The sequence below is a fragment of the Hypomesus transpacificus genome, chromosome 23 (assembly GCF_021917145.1).
Source record: "Hypomesus transpacificus isolate Combined female chromosome 23, fHypTra1, whole genome shotgun sequence".
Classification (NCBI taxonomy): domain Eukaryota; kingdom Metazoa; phylum Chordata; class Actinopteri; order Osmeriformes; family Osmeridae; genus Hypomesus; species Hypomesus transpacificus.
Genome location: NC_061082.1, coordinates 1,410,105 through 1,430,525, shown reverse-complemented (window position 1 = coordinate 1,430,525; position 20,421 = coordinate 1,410,105). Strand labels below are relative to the sequence as shown.

Here is a 20,421-nt window from a genome sequence, read left to right as displayed (position 1 = left end):
ATCGACACGCTCCTTCCCAGCCAATAACACTCATTGGAAGTACTTATTGAACTTTAAGTACAGGGCCCTACTAATAGAGGCTTTTAACATGGGGGACATTAAATATACATCAGAGGCTTTTAGATGTCTATGAGCCAGCACAGAGAAGAGTGTGTATCAGAGTGGAAAAGTACTGCACAACACAGGTGGGCAGTGCATGGAGGCCAGGTAGCCATGCTGCTCTTTATGGCCTGACTAAATCCCATTGGATCGTGTTATATGTAAACACCCTGGCCAGATAGCTGTTGTCACACCATCATCTACAGTGTCTTAAGGAGAGTCTCCATGGAGAGACTAAGCCCCCACACCTTCATCCATGAGACGTCACGTCAACATGAGGGCTGGGGAGGAGGGGTCCACACATGAGAAGAAAACCACATGAGAGTTAAGCAGTGATCTCGAAGATCTCACCAACAGCCTGGTGATATGTGCATGTACACATCCATTTAGCACTTGGAGGATGGCCCAGAGACACACACACACGTGGCATCACACACACGTCCCAGCCCAGAGTCCATCTACACAGATCTAGGGTTTCAGCCTGATGGAGTGGCTCAGGAAAAGCAATCAAGCACCGCTCTGCTCCGAGCTGTGCCCAGGCTGAGGCCCTAGTGAGGTGCAGCTGTGATCGTCTGGCTGTGGCTGGCTGTGGTCTGGAGGCGACCCAGGGACCACGGCTGGATCCTGGTTCCTGCGGTTCCACAGAAGACCAGACTGTACACACCCCCTCCTCACACACCTCCAGCCCTTCAAATCAATTAGGCTTTATAGACTTTGGATCCAAATCAGTTTGGTTCTTTATCTATCATTTGGAGCAGGTTTTGCCTTTCCAAACTGTCTGCGGCAAAGTGCTCAAACTAGCAGACGAGAGAGATGTTGTTGGAGATGAACACCGACTGAGTTTGCAGCAACGAAACACACCAGTCTACCCAACACCCACAGAAAAGAACCAAAAGAGAGTTGCTGAAAATTTTCCACCACCAGAAATCCATTATCTACACATACAGAACTCTCCTGTCACACCAAAACACAACTTCCCAATAACAACAATACCAATATGACTCAAGCAAACAATGTCCCCATTTCCTCCCTGGTGTCTAAAAATGGAGCCAGACCGGAGCCTCATTACTCCAGCAACATCACAGGACGGTAATCAAGCAGTTCCAAAGGACCTGATTGGGCGCAGCTGAGAGAGGGCCCAGAAGGCCATGCTGCTGGACAGTGAATCAGCACTTCCTTTTGTCCTGGTCTAGACCCCAGGCCTCCCAGCCCTCGCTGTAAACACAAACAGCACACTCAGGTTTAGTACACACTGCAGTCTGCTGTAGAAAAGAAAGTACTGAGTAGATCTATAGCTTTACAGAGTAGTTCTCTGTATGCCACAGTTATGTATTGCACAACATTTTGACGGGGTGTTTGTCATCTACTGGACTAGCATGTGTAGGTGTTCTGGTCCCAGGGTGTCCTTGTTGGCGTTGGGTCTGTGTGTGTGTGTGTGTGTGTGTGTGTGTCTACTCATTGGTGCACATCCCTCTGTGAGTGTCAGAGTCGCATGAAAGGTTCTCCCTTGTAAACATCAGTCCCCATGTCCACCCATGCTGCCTAGGGGGGTCTTCAGCAGGCTGACCCATGCTGCCTAGGGGGGTCTTCAGCAGGCTGACCCATGCTGTCTAGGGGGGTCTTCAGCAGGCTGACCCATGCTGTCTAGGGGGGTCTTCAGCAGGCTAGCTGACCCATGCTGCTTAGGGGGGTCTTCAGCAGGCTAGCTGACCCATGCTGTCTAGGGGGGTCTTCAGCAGGCTAGCTGACCCATGCTGCTTAGGGGGGTCTTCAGCAGGCTGACCCATGCTGTCTAGGGGGGTCTTCAGCAGGCTAGCTGACCCATGCTGCTTAGGGGGGTCTTCAGCAGGCTGACCCATGCTGTCTAGGGGGGTCTTCAGCAGGCTAGCTGACCCATGCTGTCTAGGGGGGTCTTCAGCAGGCTAGCTGACCCATGCTGCTTAGGGGGGTCTTCAGCAGGCTAGCTGACCCATGCAGTGGGACAGACAGGGCCCATAGTAGGAAACAGGAGGACAGGGTCTCATAAAGAGCAGCCCGCCCCCCTCTCCTCCTCCTACGCCTGCTTCCCAGCCCTTGTTAAGCCCTAAAACAAACACTGTTAGCCCGGGAGCCAAACAGCTGAGAGGGGGAGAGACAGAGAGAGGGCGCGAGATAGAGAGTGAGAGAGAGGGGGACAGTAAGAGATGGTCTGGACAACAGCTGGATGCAAGCTGTGAGGAGAGAGGGCTGAAGACCTGTCCTACACACACGTTAGGGTTCACACGCTAGCACTTCATGGGACACACACCAGCCTGTGTGTGTCAAAAACATTGAGCACACATTCCCCCCAAAAATCGAATCAAAAGAAAAGTAATTGAGAAATTCCAAAAACGGTGTCAATCAAGTTAGTTTTCCCATCAATACATACTAGGACTATAGGAAATATATTTACATGTCGCATTGTAATAGTGATGATTTGTGGAGCGTCTTCTTGAGCTGTGAGTGTTCAAAACTGTCAAACTACGTTCTGTAACAGTCTCAATGCTCAGAAGCAGCCAGAACCTCTTCTAAGGGCGCTTACAGGGTTGCAACAGGGACAGCAGTCAGACATGTATACTAGGCTGTTATCTCTCATGCCTCTACACCCATCAGGACCATCCTGCAGCCTCCTGCTCTTACGCAACAGTGTTGAGTCAAAGCAACGTAATCCCCAAAGCCCCAGACAGACCGAGCTGGGATCTGTTTCCAACACAGACCCCAGACACCTCACCTCTGTGTCCTGGGAGGAACAAGGACACCTCACCTCTGTGTCCTGGGAGGCACAAGGACACCTCACCTCTGTGCCCTGGGAAGAACACAGCGCGTCTTTGCAAGACACTACTGAAGGGATGTAATCAATTTGAGGAGAAGAAAATAGCTCTTTGCGTGACGGAACAGTTTCCAGACTGGGAAGTTGAGTAACGTCAATGCATGGGACCATGGGAACATGGGCAACATACATGAGCTGAAACACACAACTTTGAGAGAGGAGTGCAAACATACGGTAAACACACACACACACTCCACAACTACACACAACCGCAAGATTATTAAAAAGGCCCAGTCTGCCTGTATGACTGTTGCATACTCCACTGTCCTGAAACAGACACGTGCTGATGTGAGGGCTGCTTGTCTAAGACACAGCCACAGTAGTGCTGACATTGTAACCTTGGACTGTAAAACTTCAGAATGTCTCAACACAAACATGACAAACGGCATTCAAACATTTTAGTTACAGTTAGAGTTAGTGAGGATAGCTCACTTTCTCTCTAAAAGTCACTAAAGTCCAAACCATCAGATTCCTTCCTTGCTACCCCACACAAATAACACTTACAAATCAGGTGTAAGATTTGGTCAAATGAGAAAACCAATGTCAATAATTAATTCAGATCATGGTCATGTGAGGTTCCAAGTTAAGTTCCGAGTCGTAAACTTCAGCCTCTATCAAGTGTGCTCCTGTTTCTTACTCACCTGTTGGTGAACACCTCAGCTGGCAGCGGCTCGTCACTGTCTCAGGAAGCTCTCCCCTGTCTCTCTGCCTACCACCAGACGCTCTGCTGACCAGCCACTCTGCCGTGTCTGTCTGAGCGGAGCCCAGGAACACACACACACCACTGCACTCTGAAGCGCGCACACACTCGGTCACTCCCCCTCCTGTCAAACACTGCACAAAGGAGCTTCACAGTGGATTGGGAGGGTCGGGCTGTGTGTAGGAGCAGACAGACTGGATAATAGCCTTTTGAAATTACGCAAGATGCTTTTGAAACTCCATAAGTTATGTTTGCTAAGGAACAAGTGTATGAGAATCCAGTGAGGCTGTAGAAGTGTCTTCCCCACTAGAAGGTTGTCTGTGTGCTATACGGCTGGGTGGCTTGATCAGACTAGTATCTGGGCCCCACTACAGAGCTGCACTCCTGTAACACCCAACACCTCACCCCAACTACTATTCTGAACATGTCTGAGGACAGGCACCAGACAGAAATGGAAACGCTGACTGCTCAAACGCCCCTTTAAACGACCCCTGTTGACCCCGCTGACCTCTGACCCTGCAGCTCCTCAGCTGGTTCAGAGGGACTCACCTCTGATGGTCTGAGACGAATTGTCCGGGTCAGAGAAAGTAATCTGACTGTGTGGTGGGCTGGTGATGTTGTCAAGGTGACAGGATCAGGGATGGCTCCTGTGACAGACAGGTCTTTGGCAGACAGCCACTCATGCTGTGGTGAAACACTTGTTTGTTTGCTAATAGAAGTGAAGGTTGGAGACGAGTGGATGGAGGACTTGACTTTGACCAAGTCTGCACAGTTCATTGTAGAAGGTCCAATTTTTCCTCTGGAAAAATCTTTCAACCCTAATCCTGACAACACTCCCCGTAGCAAACTTCACTAAAGCCAAACTGCGTCAGTAATCCACTCATCACAATTACGCCTCCAACTACTCTTGTAAAGATATAAATCTTCTACTTTCTCGTCTGCTCTGAAAGCCATTCAGCTGGAGGAGATAATTGCCTTCTCAGCGACTAACGAGTGTGGAGCTGGGAGAGAACACACTTGATTACAGTGGAAATGCAAACACTCCAGTTTCCTGGAAACCCAGAACTCTCCTGCCATTACCGCAAACGCTCGCACACCCAGCGGCCTCTGTTCCAAATGGCTGCAGGCAGCCAGAGCCCCACAGCAATACTGAGCGTCTGCAAGGAGCACCCTTGACATGAGCACAAGACACCAGGGGCTGCGGGCAGAGGCAGGGGCAAGGCAGGGGCAGAGGCAGGGACAGAGGAAGGGACAGAGGCAGGGGCAGGGGCTGCTCGCAGAGGCAGGGGCAGAGACAGGGGCAGAGACAGAGGCAGAGACAGATGCAGGGACAGAGACAGAGGCAGAGACATAGGAAGGGACAGAGGCAGAGACAGAGGCAGGGACAGAGGAAGGGACAGAGGCAGAGACAGAGGCAGAGACAGAGGAAGGGACAGAGGCAGAGACAGAGGCAGAGACAGAGGAAGGGACAGAGGCAGAGACAGAGGCAGGGACAGAGGAAGGGACAGAGGCAGGGCTCCATGGACAGAGGCTCATCAGAGGGGATGATGCGTCTGTGTACGTGCAGATCTACCATTATGTGTCTTGAGTGAATTAATGGTATTTACGTCAACACACACACACACACACACTCTAAGGTCAGGAGAGAACACACACACACAGTGAGAAGCTTCTGGAAGAGAGATCTGGAGATGTTGACACCTCATGCTATTTCCGCAGGCCCTATTTAAAGCAGGTGACGGGCTGGGCCAGACAGTTTACGGCCAGTGATAAAAGACAATCCTCTGCTCCTCTATCCCTCCAAGAAAAGCAACGGCAAACGGACTCAAAACACTTCACCTCCCAGACACTCAACAGATGTACACATTCATACAGAGCAAACGTCTATAGGCTATAGTCTATAGACTATAGGTTTGTCTGGAGTTGTTCACATGGCCTGTTCTTCCTAGTCGTGTTTACAAGAGCTTGTTATGGGAAGTGACTTCTTCAGTCACTGTGTTCAATCACAAACACACACAGTCCATGTTGTTCCTGGTGTGCTCTCTCTCTCTCTCCCGTTTCCATTTAGAGAGTGTTGTATGTCAGTTTGGTCACAGTGTGACCATCCTTCTACATGAGGAATGTTGTGTCCAGGGCTTGTGGCTGGCCCAGGAATGTGTCTCTGGGCTGGGGAAGGCTCCAGAGCCGTGTCCCTCCACACTCTGGGCCCCCTGCCGTGCCTCTGGTCACCGCTCACACAACCGGACCAACGCAACCAGGCAGACATTGTTTACTCTCTGACATAAACATGTTTCAGACGTCAAGTTTACGAGGGACTTGTGGTTGACAGTTCTCCTAACACCTTCATCATGGTCACCCAGTTGGCTCTGGAGAGTTCTGACTGCTAAAGGATGGTCACGACACGTTATATCTCAAACCGTTCAGTCAACAAGGAGAAAACATGTCCAAATAGAGGATCTAGCTCTGGTATCTGTATCAGTGCTATTTGGGCACTGATAAAGCAGCAGGATACAAGCCCGATGATATGGTTGTGATGTGCCTAACAGTTCGGTCCTGGAAGATCACTCCACTAATGCTTTCTTAACAGTTTAAGATTAGTGGACTCTCAGAGCCTCCTCTTTTCACAGTAGCTCAAGGATTAGGAGATTATAACATAGTGACATACCCAGCTGATACACACACACACACACACTTGATCAACCAAATCAGTCTTCAACACTAGAAACCACTGGCTCTCATTGCCAGTTGACTCCAGCATCAGGGTCATCTGACAGGAACTGCACCCCCGTCTGCCATGTTCAGAGCTGTGGTGTTTATGTTCAGAGCTGTGGTGTTTACCAACAAACCGCCGTGATCCCAGTCTTATCTCCAAGGACACGCCCAACACTCAGCACAAACTGTTCTGAAGGCAGGCTCTGTCACACTTAGAGAAACACACCACACACTCAAGACCGTGTGTGTTCACCGCACTCTGGAACATGCTGGCAGTCCAAACCCCAGTCACATAACTCTGGGGATTTCTGAACTGTGTGTCACCCCTGTGTTGAGAGAGAGACGGGGGAGATGAGAGTGAGAAGGCTCTGTAAACTCTGTCACAGCTGATTGGATGAGAGCTGTGTCCCGCTCACATCTCTCCACAGCAGGTGCCCTCTGAGGAGCAGCCAGTCTGGAGGGATCACACGTGGATGGGTGTGGATGTGGTCTGAGCCGGACCATGTTTTGGAGAATACTTTGTTAAGAGTGTGTGTGTGTTTGTGCGTGTGTGTGTGTGTGTGTAACCTAACAGTGGTATTTGTTGCTCCTGGACATTTGAAATGAGGTGGACCAGAAGGTTGTGGGGGTGTTGAGAACCCAAGCCATTAAACACCTTGTGAACTTTACAAGTTAGGAGGGTATGTGAGGTCAACCTAACTCGGGTGTTGCGTGTGTGCGTGAGTGAGTTCTCCAGAATAGCTGACCAATAGCCTTCACCTCTAACCCCCCAGTTACCCTATGAAAGGCCAGGCCTCCACTCACCATCCAAAGGGTCCTCACAGGTCTGGTTGATGTTGTCGTAGGAGTCCCAGCGAATCAGAGGATCCTGGGTGTTGTAGTCTACAGAGACGCTGGGGCCGTTCTCCAGGTGATTCATCCCTGAGGGAAACACAGACAGTGGGGTCAGAGGTCAGGGAGGGGAACACAGACAGAGGGGTCAGAGGTCAGGAAGGGACAGCCGACCTCGCTGCCGGGGGGGGTCACAGGGTTTCCAAGAGAGCGGCGGTGGTGTAGATACCTGGAAGCTTACCGTGTATTTTCTCCGGCCCGAAGGAAAACACAAACTCCACTTTTCCATATTCTGGGAACCGTTCATCTGAGACAAACACAGAAACATGAGAACGATGCAGAAGTGCTGAAAATCATCTGGTATTTCTCATGATGGGGTTTCAAAGAGATTAAAGATGTTGATCTTAGTATAACTTGGAAGTGATCACTTATAGTAGAGGGTTGTAACAGCTGTCTGAAGAACCTCCTACCCTTGAAGGTCTGGTCTAGCTCATCTTTCCCGAACACGACGGCCAGGTCGTGGACGGCACAGGTGTGGAACTGCACCCTGAACACCACGTCTCTGGAGGGGCTTCTGAAGCGCTTGTGATAGCACTTCAGCTGCAGGGAGAACACACACACACACAACCACAGCTCAGGTTTGAACCCAATCAGACTATAGCTTCATCCCCTGTACTTTCAGGGGTACGTAGTTTTTGTTTCAAAAAAACATTTTGTAAGGTCGAGAAAACATTGGGGAACAATGTTAGTTGGATATAGAGTCAGCTCTGCTGGGGAACACCTCAGGATATAGAGTCAGCTCTACTGGGGAACACCTCAGGATATAGAGTCAGCTCTACTGGGGAACACCTCAGGATATAGAGTCAGCTCTACTGGGGAACACCTCAGGATATAGAGTCAGCTCTACTGGGGAACACCTCAGGATATAGAGTCAGCTCTACTGGGGAACACCTCAGGACATAGAGTCAGCTCTACTGGGGAACACCTCAGGATATAGAGTCAGCTCTACTGGGGAACACCTCAGGATATAGAGTCAGCTCTGCTGGGGAACACCTCAGGATATAGAGTCAGCTCTGCTGGGGAACACCTCAGGATATAGAGTCAGCTCTGCTGGGGAACACCTCAGGATATAGAGTCAGCTCTGCTGGGGAACACCTCAGGATATAGAGTCAGCTCTGCTGGGGAATGCCTCAGGATGGCTGTTTGACGCTCAGCTCTGAGGTGTAGGGTGGTGTAAGGTGGTGTAGGGTGGTGTAAGGTGGTGTAGGGAGGTGTAGGGAGGTATAGGGAGGTGTAAGGTGGTGGAAGGAGGTGTAGGGTGGTGTAGGGAGGAGTAGGGTGGTGTAAGATGGTGTAGGGAGGTGTAGGGTGGTGTAGGGAGGAGTAGGGTGGTGTAAGGTGGTGTAGGGAGGTGTAGGGTGGTGTAGGGAGGAGTAGGGTGGTGTAGGGAGGTGTAGGGTGGTGTAGGGAGGAGTAGGGTGGTGTTAGGTGGTGTAGGGAGGTGTAAGGTGGTGTAAGGTGGTGTAAGGTGGTGTAAGGTGGTGTAAGGTGGTGTAGGGTGGTGTAAGGTGGTGTAGAGAGGTGTAGGGTGGTGTAAGGTGGTGTAGGGAGGTGTAGGGAGGTGTAGGGTGGTGTAAGGTGGTGTAGGGAGGTGTAGGGTGGTGTAAGGTGGTGTAGGGTGGTGTAAGGTGGTGTAAGGTGGTGTAGGGTGGTGTAGGGTGGTGTAAGGTGGTGTAGAGAGGTGTAGGGTGGTGTAAGGTGGTGTAGGGAGGTGTAGGGAGGTGTAGGGTGGTGTAAGGTGGTGTAGGGAGGTGTAGGGAGGTGGAGGGAGGTGGAGGGGTACTCACCAGGATGTCTCCCTTCAGCATGAGCCCTGGCTCGATGGTGATGCAGATGCTGGTCTGACTGTCTCCCTGCACGTTGCTGCCAGAAGGAACACAAGCTGTCAGGGTGGAGGGCAATCACCACAATCACCTCAACAACATCCAGTCATACAGTATCAACCCAGGGTTAGGGTTAGCTAGTTCCTTAGGTGTGGCAGTCAAACGTCTCTCTCAAGCCACTCTCATCCATTAGGGGAAAACCCCTTGCCGTTTACTGGGATTCACCTCACTGCACCTCATCCCTGCATCACAGACACATGACTCGCATCAACATCCCTGCATCACAGACACATGACTCGCATCAACAGCCCTGGTGAGCACTGAGCCCCAGATCAGAGGATGTTAACAGAGTCTGCTCAGCCACTCTGACAGCTGACTGGCGATGTGTCTGTGGTGTGCTGTGAGGACCAGGGTCATCCTGGTATTACTGTCTGACTGCTGCTCTCCCTGGAGGAGGGGGATCAAAGGGAGAGCAGTAACAGGCTGCATGTGAGAGAGGGCCATTAGGAAGGCCTGTATTCACAGGAGGGTCACCTGACACGCTTTCACCACTTCCCACAGAACAGGGTTCAACAGACCCATGGCCATGTTGTCCTGTACATGAATGAACTGACATACAGCGAACCGCAAAACTGGCCAAGGCACCCTCGTGCCCTCTGCAGAAGAGCCCTCTGTTACTGAACTCTGTTACTGCACTCTGTTACTGCACTCTGTTACTGCCCTCTGGTACTGCCCTCTGTTACTGCACTCTGTTACTGCACTCTGTTACTGCACTCTGTTACTGCCCTCTGTTACTGCACTCTGTTCCTCTGTTACTGCACTCTGTTACTGCCCTCTGTTACTGCCCTCTGTTACTGCACTCTGTTACTGCCTCTGTTACTGCCCTCTGTTACTGCACTCTGTTACTGCACTCTGTTACTGCCTCTGTTACTGCCCTCTGTTACTGCACTCTGTTACTGCCCTCTGTTACTGCACTCTGTTACTGCCCTCATGTGAGAGAGGGAGAGAGAAAGAGAGAGACAGAGAGACGGAGAGACAAGGGCCAGAGGAAAGAGAAAGGAGAGAGAAAGAAAGGGGTCCTATCAGCCCTGCATGAGCACCATTCTACATCCTAGATGCCCTCCACCAATCCCTATCTCCATCAGTGTGCATTCCTACCAACCTCTGAGCTCAAAGGACTGCATAAAGCTGTATAATCCATCATTTCCTGCCCCAGCCTGGGAAGATGTGGGGGTCCAGCAGCACAGCCCGGGGCATCCATGCAGATGCCTGTCTGCTTATTTCACTGGCTCTCCAGTTACTAATAACACGACTACCGATCATAACATCTGATGCCAGGGTAACCAGAACTGAGGCAGGGGAGGCTAGCTAAACACACTAACGTGTGGCAGGCACACAATGTACACTGGCAGGAGGGCAAGGGTGTGTGTGTGTGTGTGTGTGTTGCTGGGGTTATAGAGGAAAAGAATGGTCCTCTTATTATTGAGCAGTTAAGAGTTGTTTTGGGAGATTTGCCAATGAAGTGGTGTATGTGTGCACACACATGCATGTGTGCATGTGTGCATGTGTGTTTGTGTGTGTTAGTGTAGTGTGTTAGTGTCTGCATGGGGGGACAAACTTACTAGATTCCAGATGTGTAGACAGGCTGCATAGCCTGGTAGATCTTGAGAAAGGGGTTACAGCCTGTGGAAAACACAAACACAGGCTCAGGCCTAAACCCTGATGAGTGGATGAGAGCGTGTCTTAAACCCTGATGAGTGGATGAGAGCGTGTCTTAAACCCTGATGAGTGGATGAGCGCGTGTCTTAAACCCTGATGAGTGGATGAGAGCTTTTTTTAAACCCTGATGAGTGGATGAGAGCGTGTCTTAAACCCTGATGAGTGGATGAACGCATGTCTTAAACCCTGATGAGTGGATGAGAGCGTGTCTTAAACCCTGATGAGTGGATGAGAGCGTGTCTTAAACCCTGATGAGTGGATAAGAGCGTGTCTTAAACCCTGATTAGTGGATGAGCGCGTGTCTTAAACCCTGATGAGTGGATGAGCGCGTGTCTTAAACCCTGATGAGTGGATGAGAGCGTGTCTTAAACCCTGATGAGTGGATGAGCGCGTGTCTTAAACCCTGATGAGTGGATGAGAGCGTGTCTTAAACCCTGATGAGTGGATGAGAGCGTGTCTTAAACCCTGATGAGTGGATGAGAGCGTGTCTTAAACCCTGATGAGTGGATAAGAGCGTGTCTTAAACCCTGATGAGTGGATGAGCGCGTGTCTTAAACCCTGATGAGTGGATGAGAGCGTTTCTTAAACCCTGATGAATGGATGAGAGCGTGTCTTAAACCCTGATGAGTGGATGAGCGCGTGTCTTAAACCCTGATGAGTGGATGAACGCGTGTCTTAAACCCTGATGAGTGGATGAGAGCGTGTCTTAAACCCTGATGAGTGGATGAGAGCGTGTCTTAAACCCTGATGAGTGGATGAGCGCGTGTCTTAAACCCTGATGAGTGGATGAGAGCGTGTCTTAAACCCTGATGAGTGGATGAGCGCGTGTCTTAAACCCTGATGAGTGGATGAGAGCGTGTCTTAAACCCTGATGAGTGGATGAGCGCGTGTCTTAAACCCTGATGAGTGGATGAGAGCTTTTTTTAAACCCTGATGAGTGGATGAGAGCGTGTCTTAAACCCTGATGAGTGGATGAACGCATGTCTTAAACCCTGATGAGTGGATGAGAGCGTGTCTTAAACCCTGATGAGTGGATGAGAGCATGTCTTAAACCCTGATGAGTGGATAAGAGCGTGTCTTAAACCCTGATGAGTGGATGAGCGCGTGTCTTAAACCCTGATGAGTGGATGAGCGCGTGTCTTAAACCCTGATGAGTGGATGAGAGCGTGTCTTAAACCCTGATGAGTGGATGAGCGCGTGTCTTAAACCCTGATGAGTGGATGAGAGCGTGTCTTAAACCCTGATGAGTGGATGAGAGCGTGTCTTAAACCCTGATGAGTGGATGAGAGCGTGTCTTAAACCCTGATGAGTGGATAAGAGTGTGTCTTAAACCCTGATGAGTGGATGAGCGCGTGTCTTAAACCCTGATGAGTGGATGAGAGCGTGTCTTAAACCCTGATGAGTGGATGAGAGCGTGTCTTAAACCCTGATGAGTGGATGAGCGCGTGTCTTAAACCCTGATGAGTGGATGAACGCGTGTCTTAAACCCTGATGAGTGGATGAGAGCGTGTCTTAAACCCTGATGAGTGGATGAGAGCGTGTCTTAAACCCTGATGAGTGGATGAGCGCGTGTCTTAAACCCTGATGAGTGGATGAGAGCGTGTCTTAAACCCTGATGAGTGGATGAGCGCGTGTCTTAAACCCTGATGAGTGGATGAGCGCGTGTCTTAAACCCTGATGAGTGGATGAGCGCGTGTCTTAAACCCTGATGAGTGGATGAGAGCGTGTCTTAAACCCTGATGAGTGGATGAGCGCGTGTCATACACCCTGATGAGTGGATGAGCGCGTGTCTTAAACCCTGATGAGTGGATGAGAGCGTGTCTTAAACCCTGATGAGTGGATGAGCGCGTGTCTTAAACCCTGATGAGTGGATGAACGCGTGTCTTAAACCCTGATGAGTGGATGAGAGCATGTCTTAAACCCTGATGAGTGGATGAGAGCGTGTCTTAAACCCTGATGAGTGGATGAGAGCGTGTCTTAAACCCTGATGAGTGGATGAGCGCGTGTCATACACCCTGATGAGTGGATGAGCGCGTGTCTTAAACCCTGATGAGTGGATGAGAGCGTGTCTTAAACCCTGATGAGTGGATGAGCGCGTGTCTTAAACCCTGATGAGTGGATGAACGCGTGTCTTAAACCCTGATGAGTGGATGAGAGCATGTCTTAAACCCTGATGAGTGGATGAGAGCGTGTCTTAAACCCTGATGAGTGGATGAGCGCGTGTCTTAAAACCTGATGAGTGGATGAGAGCGTGTCTTAAACCCTGATGAGTGGATGAGAGCGTGTCTTAAACCCTGATGAGTGGATGAGAGTGTGTCTTAAACCCTGATGAGTGGATGAGAGCGTGTCTTAAACCCTGATGAGTGGATGAGCGCGTGTCTTAAACCCTGATGAGTGGATGAGCGCGTGTCTTAAACCCTGATGAGTGGATGAGAGCGTGTCTTAAACCCTGATGAGTGGATGAGAGCGTGTCTTAAACCCTGATGAGTGGATGAGAGCGTGTCTTAAACTCTGATGAGTGGATGAGAGCATGTCTTAAACCCTGATGAGTGGATGAGAGCGTGTCTTAAACCCTGATGAGGGAATGAGCGCGTGTCTTAAACCCTGATGAGTGGATGAGAGCGTGTCTTAAACCCTGATGAGTGGATGAGAGCGTGTCTTAAACCCTGATGAGTGGATGAGAGCGTGTCTTAAACCCTGATGAGTGGATGAGAGCGTGTCTTAAACCCTGATGAGTGGATGAGAGCGTGTCTTAAACCCTGATGAGTGGATGAGAGTGTGTCTTAAACCCTGATGAGTGGATGAGAGCGTGTCTTAAACCCTGATGAGTGGATGAGAGCGTGTCTTAAACCCTGATGAGTGGATGAGCGCGTGTCTTAAACCCTGATGAGTGGATGAGAGCGTGTCTTAAACCCTGATGAGTGGATGAGAGCGTGTCTTAAACCCTGATGAGTGGATGAGAGCGTGTCTTAAACCCTGATGAGTGGATGAGCGCGTGTCTTAAACCCTGATGAGTGGATGAGAGCGTGTCTTAAACCCTGATGAGTGGATGAGCGCGTGTCTTAAACCCTGATGAGTGGATGAGCGCGTGTCTTAAACCCTGATGAGTGGATGAGCGCGTGTCTTAAACCCTGATGAGTGGATGAGCGCGTGTCTTAAACCCTGATGAGTGGATGAGAGCGTGTCTTAAACCCTGATGAGTGGATGAGAGCGTGTCTCAGGGAGAAACTCACCTCCTTTAGACTCAAAGTTGGGGATGCCATGCATGATGACATGATGCAGGAACAAGGGCTTGTTGTTGATCTTGATGTGTCCGGACAGCAACCCGCTGAAGTACTGCACATACCTGAGGAGCACAGCAGGACACAGTCAGCACAGGGGCCTGACACAGGGCAAGACAACCCACCTGAGCCTGGCTGACAGGCAACACCATCCTGAGGCCTAGATTAGGTTTAAACAGATGGATTATAGGACAAACTGTGTTTGGTGAAGTGAGGAAATGAGAGAGGGAGCTACTTGATTGAGAACACAGTAAGAAGAGATCATATTTATCAGTGACCTCTATAAACAACTCCAGATAGTGGAAGTGCAATAGATTAGGAGAGTAGAGGGTTTTTCTGTTTTTTTTTAAGAAACAAAACTGTTTAATGTCAGTGTGTATAGTATGAATGTGGGCATACGATAAAATAAACATATAAAGAGACATTGGCAGGAGCGTCAGGCTAGCCGAGAGCTACGAGGACGTCTGAAACAGGAAGGAGGAGGAGGAGGAGAGAATCTGACCTTTTCTGTGAAGGCTGACCCACAGGAAGCACTTTGTCTTCATAAAACCTCTTCATAGCAAACCTGTCCAGGGCCTGGTCAGCACTGCAACACACACACACACACGGTCAGAACACACACCCTGACACACACCATCAGGCTCAAACTGGAACTGTCCAGTCCATCTCAGACTAACTGCTTTCTGATCTTCCTAGGAAGTGAACAGTTAGCCAAAGCTGCTTTCATGTGATTTTATCACGGTCGGAGCAAATGCACTGTGGGATAGTTTGTTGTCAGAAGCGGTCAGTGCACAGTTAACCCACCAGGAGGAAGGAATGTGATCTGATAACATGGATCTTGTGATTTATCATCTGTGTTTCTGTGTACTGCTCTGCCGAGGGATTTGTTTCCTCATATTTGGCCTCCCCCTCCCTTCCTGATAAAACAAGACACCCCCTCATGTTTTCAAGTCCTTGTTTTTCAAATCCTGTCTCATGCTTTACTCCCAACCCTGTCCACACCATCACTGCTCTAGGCTTCTCTTCCTTTCTCTCTCCATCCCTCCTCACCCTCAACCACCACATCTGAGCTCTTCTGAAGAGGAAGTAGGACTGAGCGCGTGTGTACAGTGCTATACCCACCTGGCTGATATGTTGCTGTAGTGCATGTACGCGGCCACCACCACTCCAGTTCTACCTCGGTTGCCCTGAGGAGAGAGACGACGACAACAGCCAGCTCTGTTAGTGGCCTCCATCAACACAGTCTTTACTATAGACAGGCCTGTACACGACACCCCTCCCCAAGCCCTTACTGAGGAGAAGCACAACAATGAAACACGACATCATGTGCACCTCGGGGAACATCGATGCTTTAGGTTTAAACTGTAAGTATTGTACAGAAAGGCCCATTTACCAGCATGTGCTGATATGATGACCTCTACCCAGAACCCTGGGAGAACATTACTCCAACCCAACTCTCCAAAGGAAAAAATAATAACTGTGGTCGCTATAGCAACGCTCTGTTTACTCCCTTTTGGTGGGAACGTTTTTGGACGAAGAGAGAGAAGGAGGAGGGAACTCCTTATGGTCGTTTCCTGTGTTTGCGTGAGCGCAGGTCGGCAGGGCGATACTTAAAATGTCTTCTAAAGCTTAAGATATAAAATCACCTACTGCAGATCGTTTGAGAAGCCTCAACGAGTTTGTGGTATTGATGAAATCATTTTACTTTTTTATTTTTCCCATGTGATATTCATGTGTTTCCTTTCAGCTATGAAAGACTTAAAGACACAGTCTTTATCCAACTCTCTATCTCTCACTCTTTCCCAGCCACTCTCCCCCCTTCTCTCTCTCTCTCTCTCTTTCTCTCTCTCTGTGTCTCTCTCCCTCTCTCCCAGCCACTCTCTCTCTCACACAGTGTTAGCCTTCACTGTTTGGACACACGGTCCCTTCCTCTCCCACTCTCTCTCTCTCTCTCTCTCTCTCTCTCTCTCTCTCTCTCTCTCTCTCCCAGCCACTCTCTCTCTCTTTCTCTCTCTGTCTCCATATCTCCACATTTCTCCCTGACAGACACGTTGGTATTGAGGAGAGCACAGCTGGAGAACGCCACCTGCTGTTTGCACACACAGCCTCCTCTCTACAACCAGGTGTCCCAGCACAGCACCACTCACACGCTTATATGTCATGTACCAGCAGCATGACAGACCACCCCACAGCCTGTGAGAGCCACACAGATCAATCACTGACAACAGCTACAGGTACCAGGTACCAGACATACTACCCAAATAGGTACAGCTTAGTGCTAGAGCATTTGACAGCAGTCTCAGAGGTCACAAGTTCAAATCCCCCTCTGTGCAATGCTTAGGATTAAAGTGTCTGCTAAATGAAAACATCAACTGCCCTGCATCGGTCAGAGGCTCTGAGTTCCAGGCGGTGCTGTCACACACCTTGTTGTGTATGACCACCACGTTGTGGCTGTCTGCACTCAGCCAGGTGTCCATGGCCTTACAGATGCTGCAGATCTTATCCAGGGCAGGAGCATGGTGGTCCGGCCAGCCGAAGTCCAGCACCTGGAGAGAGGTCAGGGGGAGGAAGACAAGCAGTCAGGTGACGTTTAAACTGCGGTCTGGTCCTGTGCTCGAATTTCATTTATAGTTGTCTGTTTACTGTGAGGGGAGAGGAGAGAAAATAGGGATGGTGCAGATGAAATGTGGAGACGACAAGAGGAGAGGATGAGGAGAGGACAGAAGAAGAGAGAAGGGAAGGGAAGAGGAGGAGGAGAGAAAAAGAGAGGAGAGGAGGGTAGGAGAGGGCCGGACATAAGTTTAAAACTGTAGAACTTACTTTTGGGTTCAGCTGGCTGATGTCAGATCGCTTCTCACTGAGATTGAAGACCTGGAGAGGACACAAAACAAGCAAGGCATGAGTGTGTGTCTTTACGGGTCATGCATGTGAGCATGAGAACACACACTAAGCAGGCGTGGTTGCGGCGGGCGTCTCACCAGGTAGTTGTCTCCGTGTTTGGAGCCCAGCATGGAGGCCACCTCCCGCAGGTTGGCAGCGTAGCTCTGCTCCTCCACGGACGAGGGGAAGGAGACGGAGATGATCCTCTCTGTGATATACACCAGGTCCACCTCGTAGCTCTCCTCCAGGGCCTGCAGGATACTCAGAGACCTACAGAGGAACACAAGGTCAGGAACTCATTTATAGTGTGGATTAAGTTTGGAGAGAAAACAAGAGGAGAGGTTTTAAAATATATAATAAGATTATTCCAACATATTCCATGTCCAATATAACTCCTGAGAGTGAGGTAAGGATGTGGATGGAGCAGGGATGTACACAGACAGATCCACAGAGCGAGGGCAGTGAAAGGAGACCTCTGGGAATGACAAGGGAGGGATGTGGTTTACCATCACGCCCAACTGCAACAATACAGCCCAACAACTGACCAATGATAACATACCATTCTGTTATAAACAGCAATGTTTTTGCCCCCAAAAAACTCCAAATACGGCGATTCTAACTTTGAGATAGAGAGGACATGGCATCACTAAATCACACCATTAAACACATTTTGGATGTTTCACTTGGGCCGGCCCTACTGAAAACAACGTGGAGAGTGATTGATTCACTGGATAAACAAACGAGATATGAAAATATCCTGCATTCCACGAGTGTGCACCACACGGACCAAAACAACATATTTGGGTCATTCTGGAGGAATGAAAGAGGGTGAGAGGAGAGAGATGGCAAACGCCCGACCTCCAGAACGGAGGGAGAGACCGCAGGCTTTACCCAATGTGGTGTGTCTGGACCCTGATCAGCAGAACCACAGAGGGAGGGAGGGGTAGGGCAGAGGAAGGGAGGGAGGGGTAGGGCAGAGGGAGGGAGGGAGGGGTAGGGCAGAGGGAGGGAGGGGTAGAAGGAGGGAGGGGTAGAAGGAGGGCCAGAGTTGCGTAAGTGAAGAGAAGGAGGTGAGGAGGTAAAGGGAATTAAAGATGGATGACAAGAAAAGGATGAGAAGAGATGGAGACGGCCTAGTGGGAGATGTTAAGACAATGATGGGAAAGAATTCCTGAGAGAGAGAGAGAGAGAGAGAGAGAGAGAGAGAGAGAGAGAGAGAGAGAGAGAGAGAGAGAGAGAGAGAGAGAGAGAGAGAGAGGGGAGAGGTGTCTAGACTGGTCCCCATATCACCAGGCTTATGAGAGAACAAACGTCTGGAGAATATTTCCCACATGTGTCAACGCTGTGTATACCTTCTGAGAAAATTGCTCATCCTGTCTGATTGTCCCTGGGAACTACAGCAGCTTTGCAGAGCAAACACAGTCCACATCTGGCACCACTAGAACGTTGCCCTGCTCACCAAAACATATTCATCACAAGTAATACTAGCCCAAACCCGTGTTTTATTATATAAATATACCGCAAATCCGATTTGTGCTACTCTGTACAAACATCACTTAATTTCCACTTGTCCAACACTGCTACTTTGGTAGGGTGACCAGACGTCCGGATTTCAGCCGGACAGTCCGGTTTTCCAGCCCTTTGCCCGGACTGCTGTTGCGTGTTCTCCTTTTTGCCCTTTTGTCCTCTGTTTTGACCCTTCCTGCCCACCGTCGCAATTTACCACTCGCGTGGGCTTTAGTGCCAGAAAGAAAGACCTCCTTCAAACCTACGTGGAGTTCAGAACTCTACTTTTCCGTAAGAGCAGCAAAGATCAATAACTACGTAAAATACCTTCGTAAGCTCTGTCGCATTGATATAGACGTGAGTAGTAGGGGGAAAGGGGCTTAAGAGCGGCATGCCTGCGCTACGCAACGGCACAAGGATGATGCTAGTTCTGACGGGCACTCCTCCTTAACATCATTTTTTGCTCCGAACACAACAACAGCGGATGATAAAACAACCGCTGCTGAGTTGACCAAATTATATATTTAAATTTCTATTACAATTGAAATTGTTTGGTGAATAGTACTGTCTTCTGTTGTCTCACCAAAGACAACAGAAAGCCAGTGCACTAGTATTTAAGTATTTGATTTGTATTAAAATTACAAATGTTGATGACCCCCCCCCTCCTCCTTTTTGACCCTTTTGTCCTCCTTTCTGGACCAATTCATTTTCATTAAGTTTTTGTGGCGAAAAGTGGCACTAACGTTAGCTAGCTGGCCAAAGTCTAAAACGTCACGGCGGCGTTGTCGTCTCAACCCGGGGTCGGTCTTAGTTTAGAGCAAGCAACAACTACACAAGTCAGCCCATAGTTGTTTGCTTTCCGTGTTTGGAACACCGTGAGATTATGCATTGAATATTGGGTGCTTCGGTTACAGAGTGATATTTAACTACTGTAAGTAGTCAAAGATGTACCTATGGTATTGTATGGCAAACCATCATAACGTTACAGTATGTGAATGAGCAAACAGATGATTGCATCATGTAACTGTTCTGAATCTACATCTGACACTTAATGTTTGCCTTGCATTGTAAAGGAATACATTGTATTGGAATCTTGTAACATTTACTTTTGAAATTCCGCAAAACCTCTTTGGAAAGATGTAATAAAAGGATTCAGTCCTACTACATTCCCCCTGTGACGTTAACACACTTCAGGCAAGGAAACAAAAGAGTTTTGTACCTCAGAAAAAACTCCCTCACTGCAACAATAGTGGTCCACAGAGCCTCACCAACAAGGCCTAATAAATGAACATGGACCACAAGTCCTTGGCTCATTTCATGCGAACAATTTCTGAGTTGTCAGTAAGGATCTGGTGATGTCTGTCTCCCTGCTGTGAGGGGATGAGCGATGGAAGGCCAAGGCAGTAAAGCCAGCTCCCACTACCAGCCATAAAGGCCCACTTTCATCTCTTCACTGCTCCACTCAGTGCTGGACGGAAACAAGGCAGAAATCCAAACCGGTTATGAGGTCCCAGAGAGGACGTGCTTCTCCAGGGTCGGACTGGAGACACGAGGTCCACCTGCATATGGGGAAGGACTGGAGCCCTGGATGGAGGAGAACATGGAGGGGGGGAGGGGTTGAAGAAAGAGAGGAGAGAAGAGAGGTCTTACCTTGACGGTCTGCGTCGAGACTCCATGCTTTTGGAGGACTTTGTCGAGCCCTGAAACAAACAAGACAGATCCTTAAGTTAAGAAGACTAGATCAGTCACTCATTGATTTGCTCAGAAGCCATGGTCTTAAAAGTACAAGCACTGACATGCCCCTTAGTCCAACTGTCACAAGGAATTAAAAGACATCACAAGTACCTCACACAGCACACGAAAGAGATATTGTCAGTAGGAGTATGCTGGGAACTCACATGGCTGGATGTTTAATTAACGTTACCAGAGAGGCTTAATGTGTCCCAGCTCTTCAGTGGCTCT

At 49.4% G+C, this 20,421-nt stretch overlaps 1 protein-coding gene across 1 annotated transcript in view; it reads right to left on the bottom strand.

Moving 5' to 3' along the window:
* Positions 1-20,421, bottom strand: part of tns1b (tensin 1b) — a 122,897-nt gene that overhangs the window by 29,745 nt on the left and 72,731 nt on the right. The window contains 12 exon segments of the mRNA XM_047046437.1: positions 7,164-7,280; positions 7,420-7,497; positions 7,661-7,790; positions 9,038-9,113; positions 10,696-10,756; positions 14,026-14,138; positions 14,576-14,659; positions 15,196-15,260; positions 16,497-16,619; positions 16,894-16,944; positions 17,052-17,223; positions 20,110-20,159. Of these exon segments, the coding sequence (XP_046902393.1) occupies positions 7,164-7,280; positions 7,420-7,497; positions 7,661-7,790; positions 9,038-9,113; positions 10,696-10,756; positions 14,026-14,138; positions 14,576-14,659; positions 15,196-15,260; positions 16,497-16,619; positions 16,894-16,944; positions 17,052-17,223; positions 20,110-20,159 (1,120 nt within the window).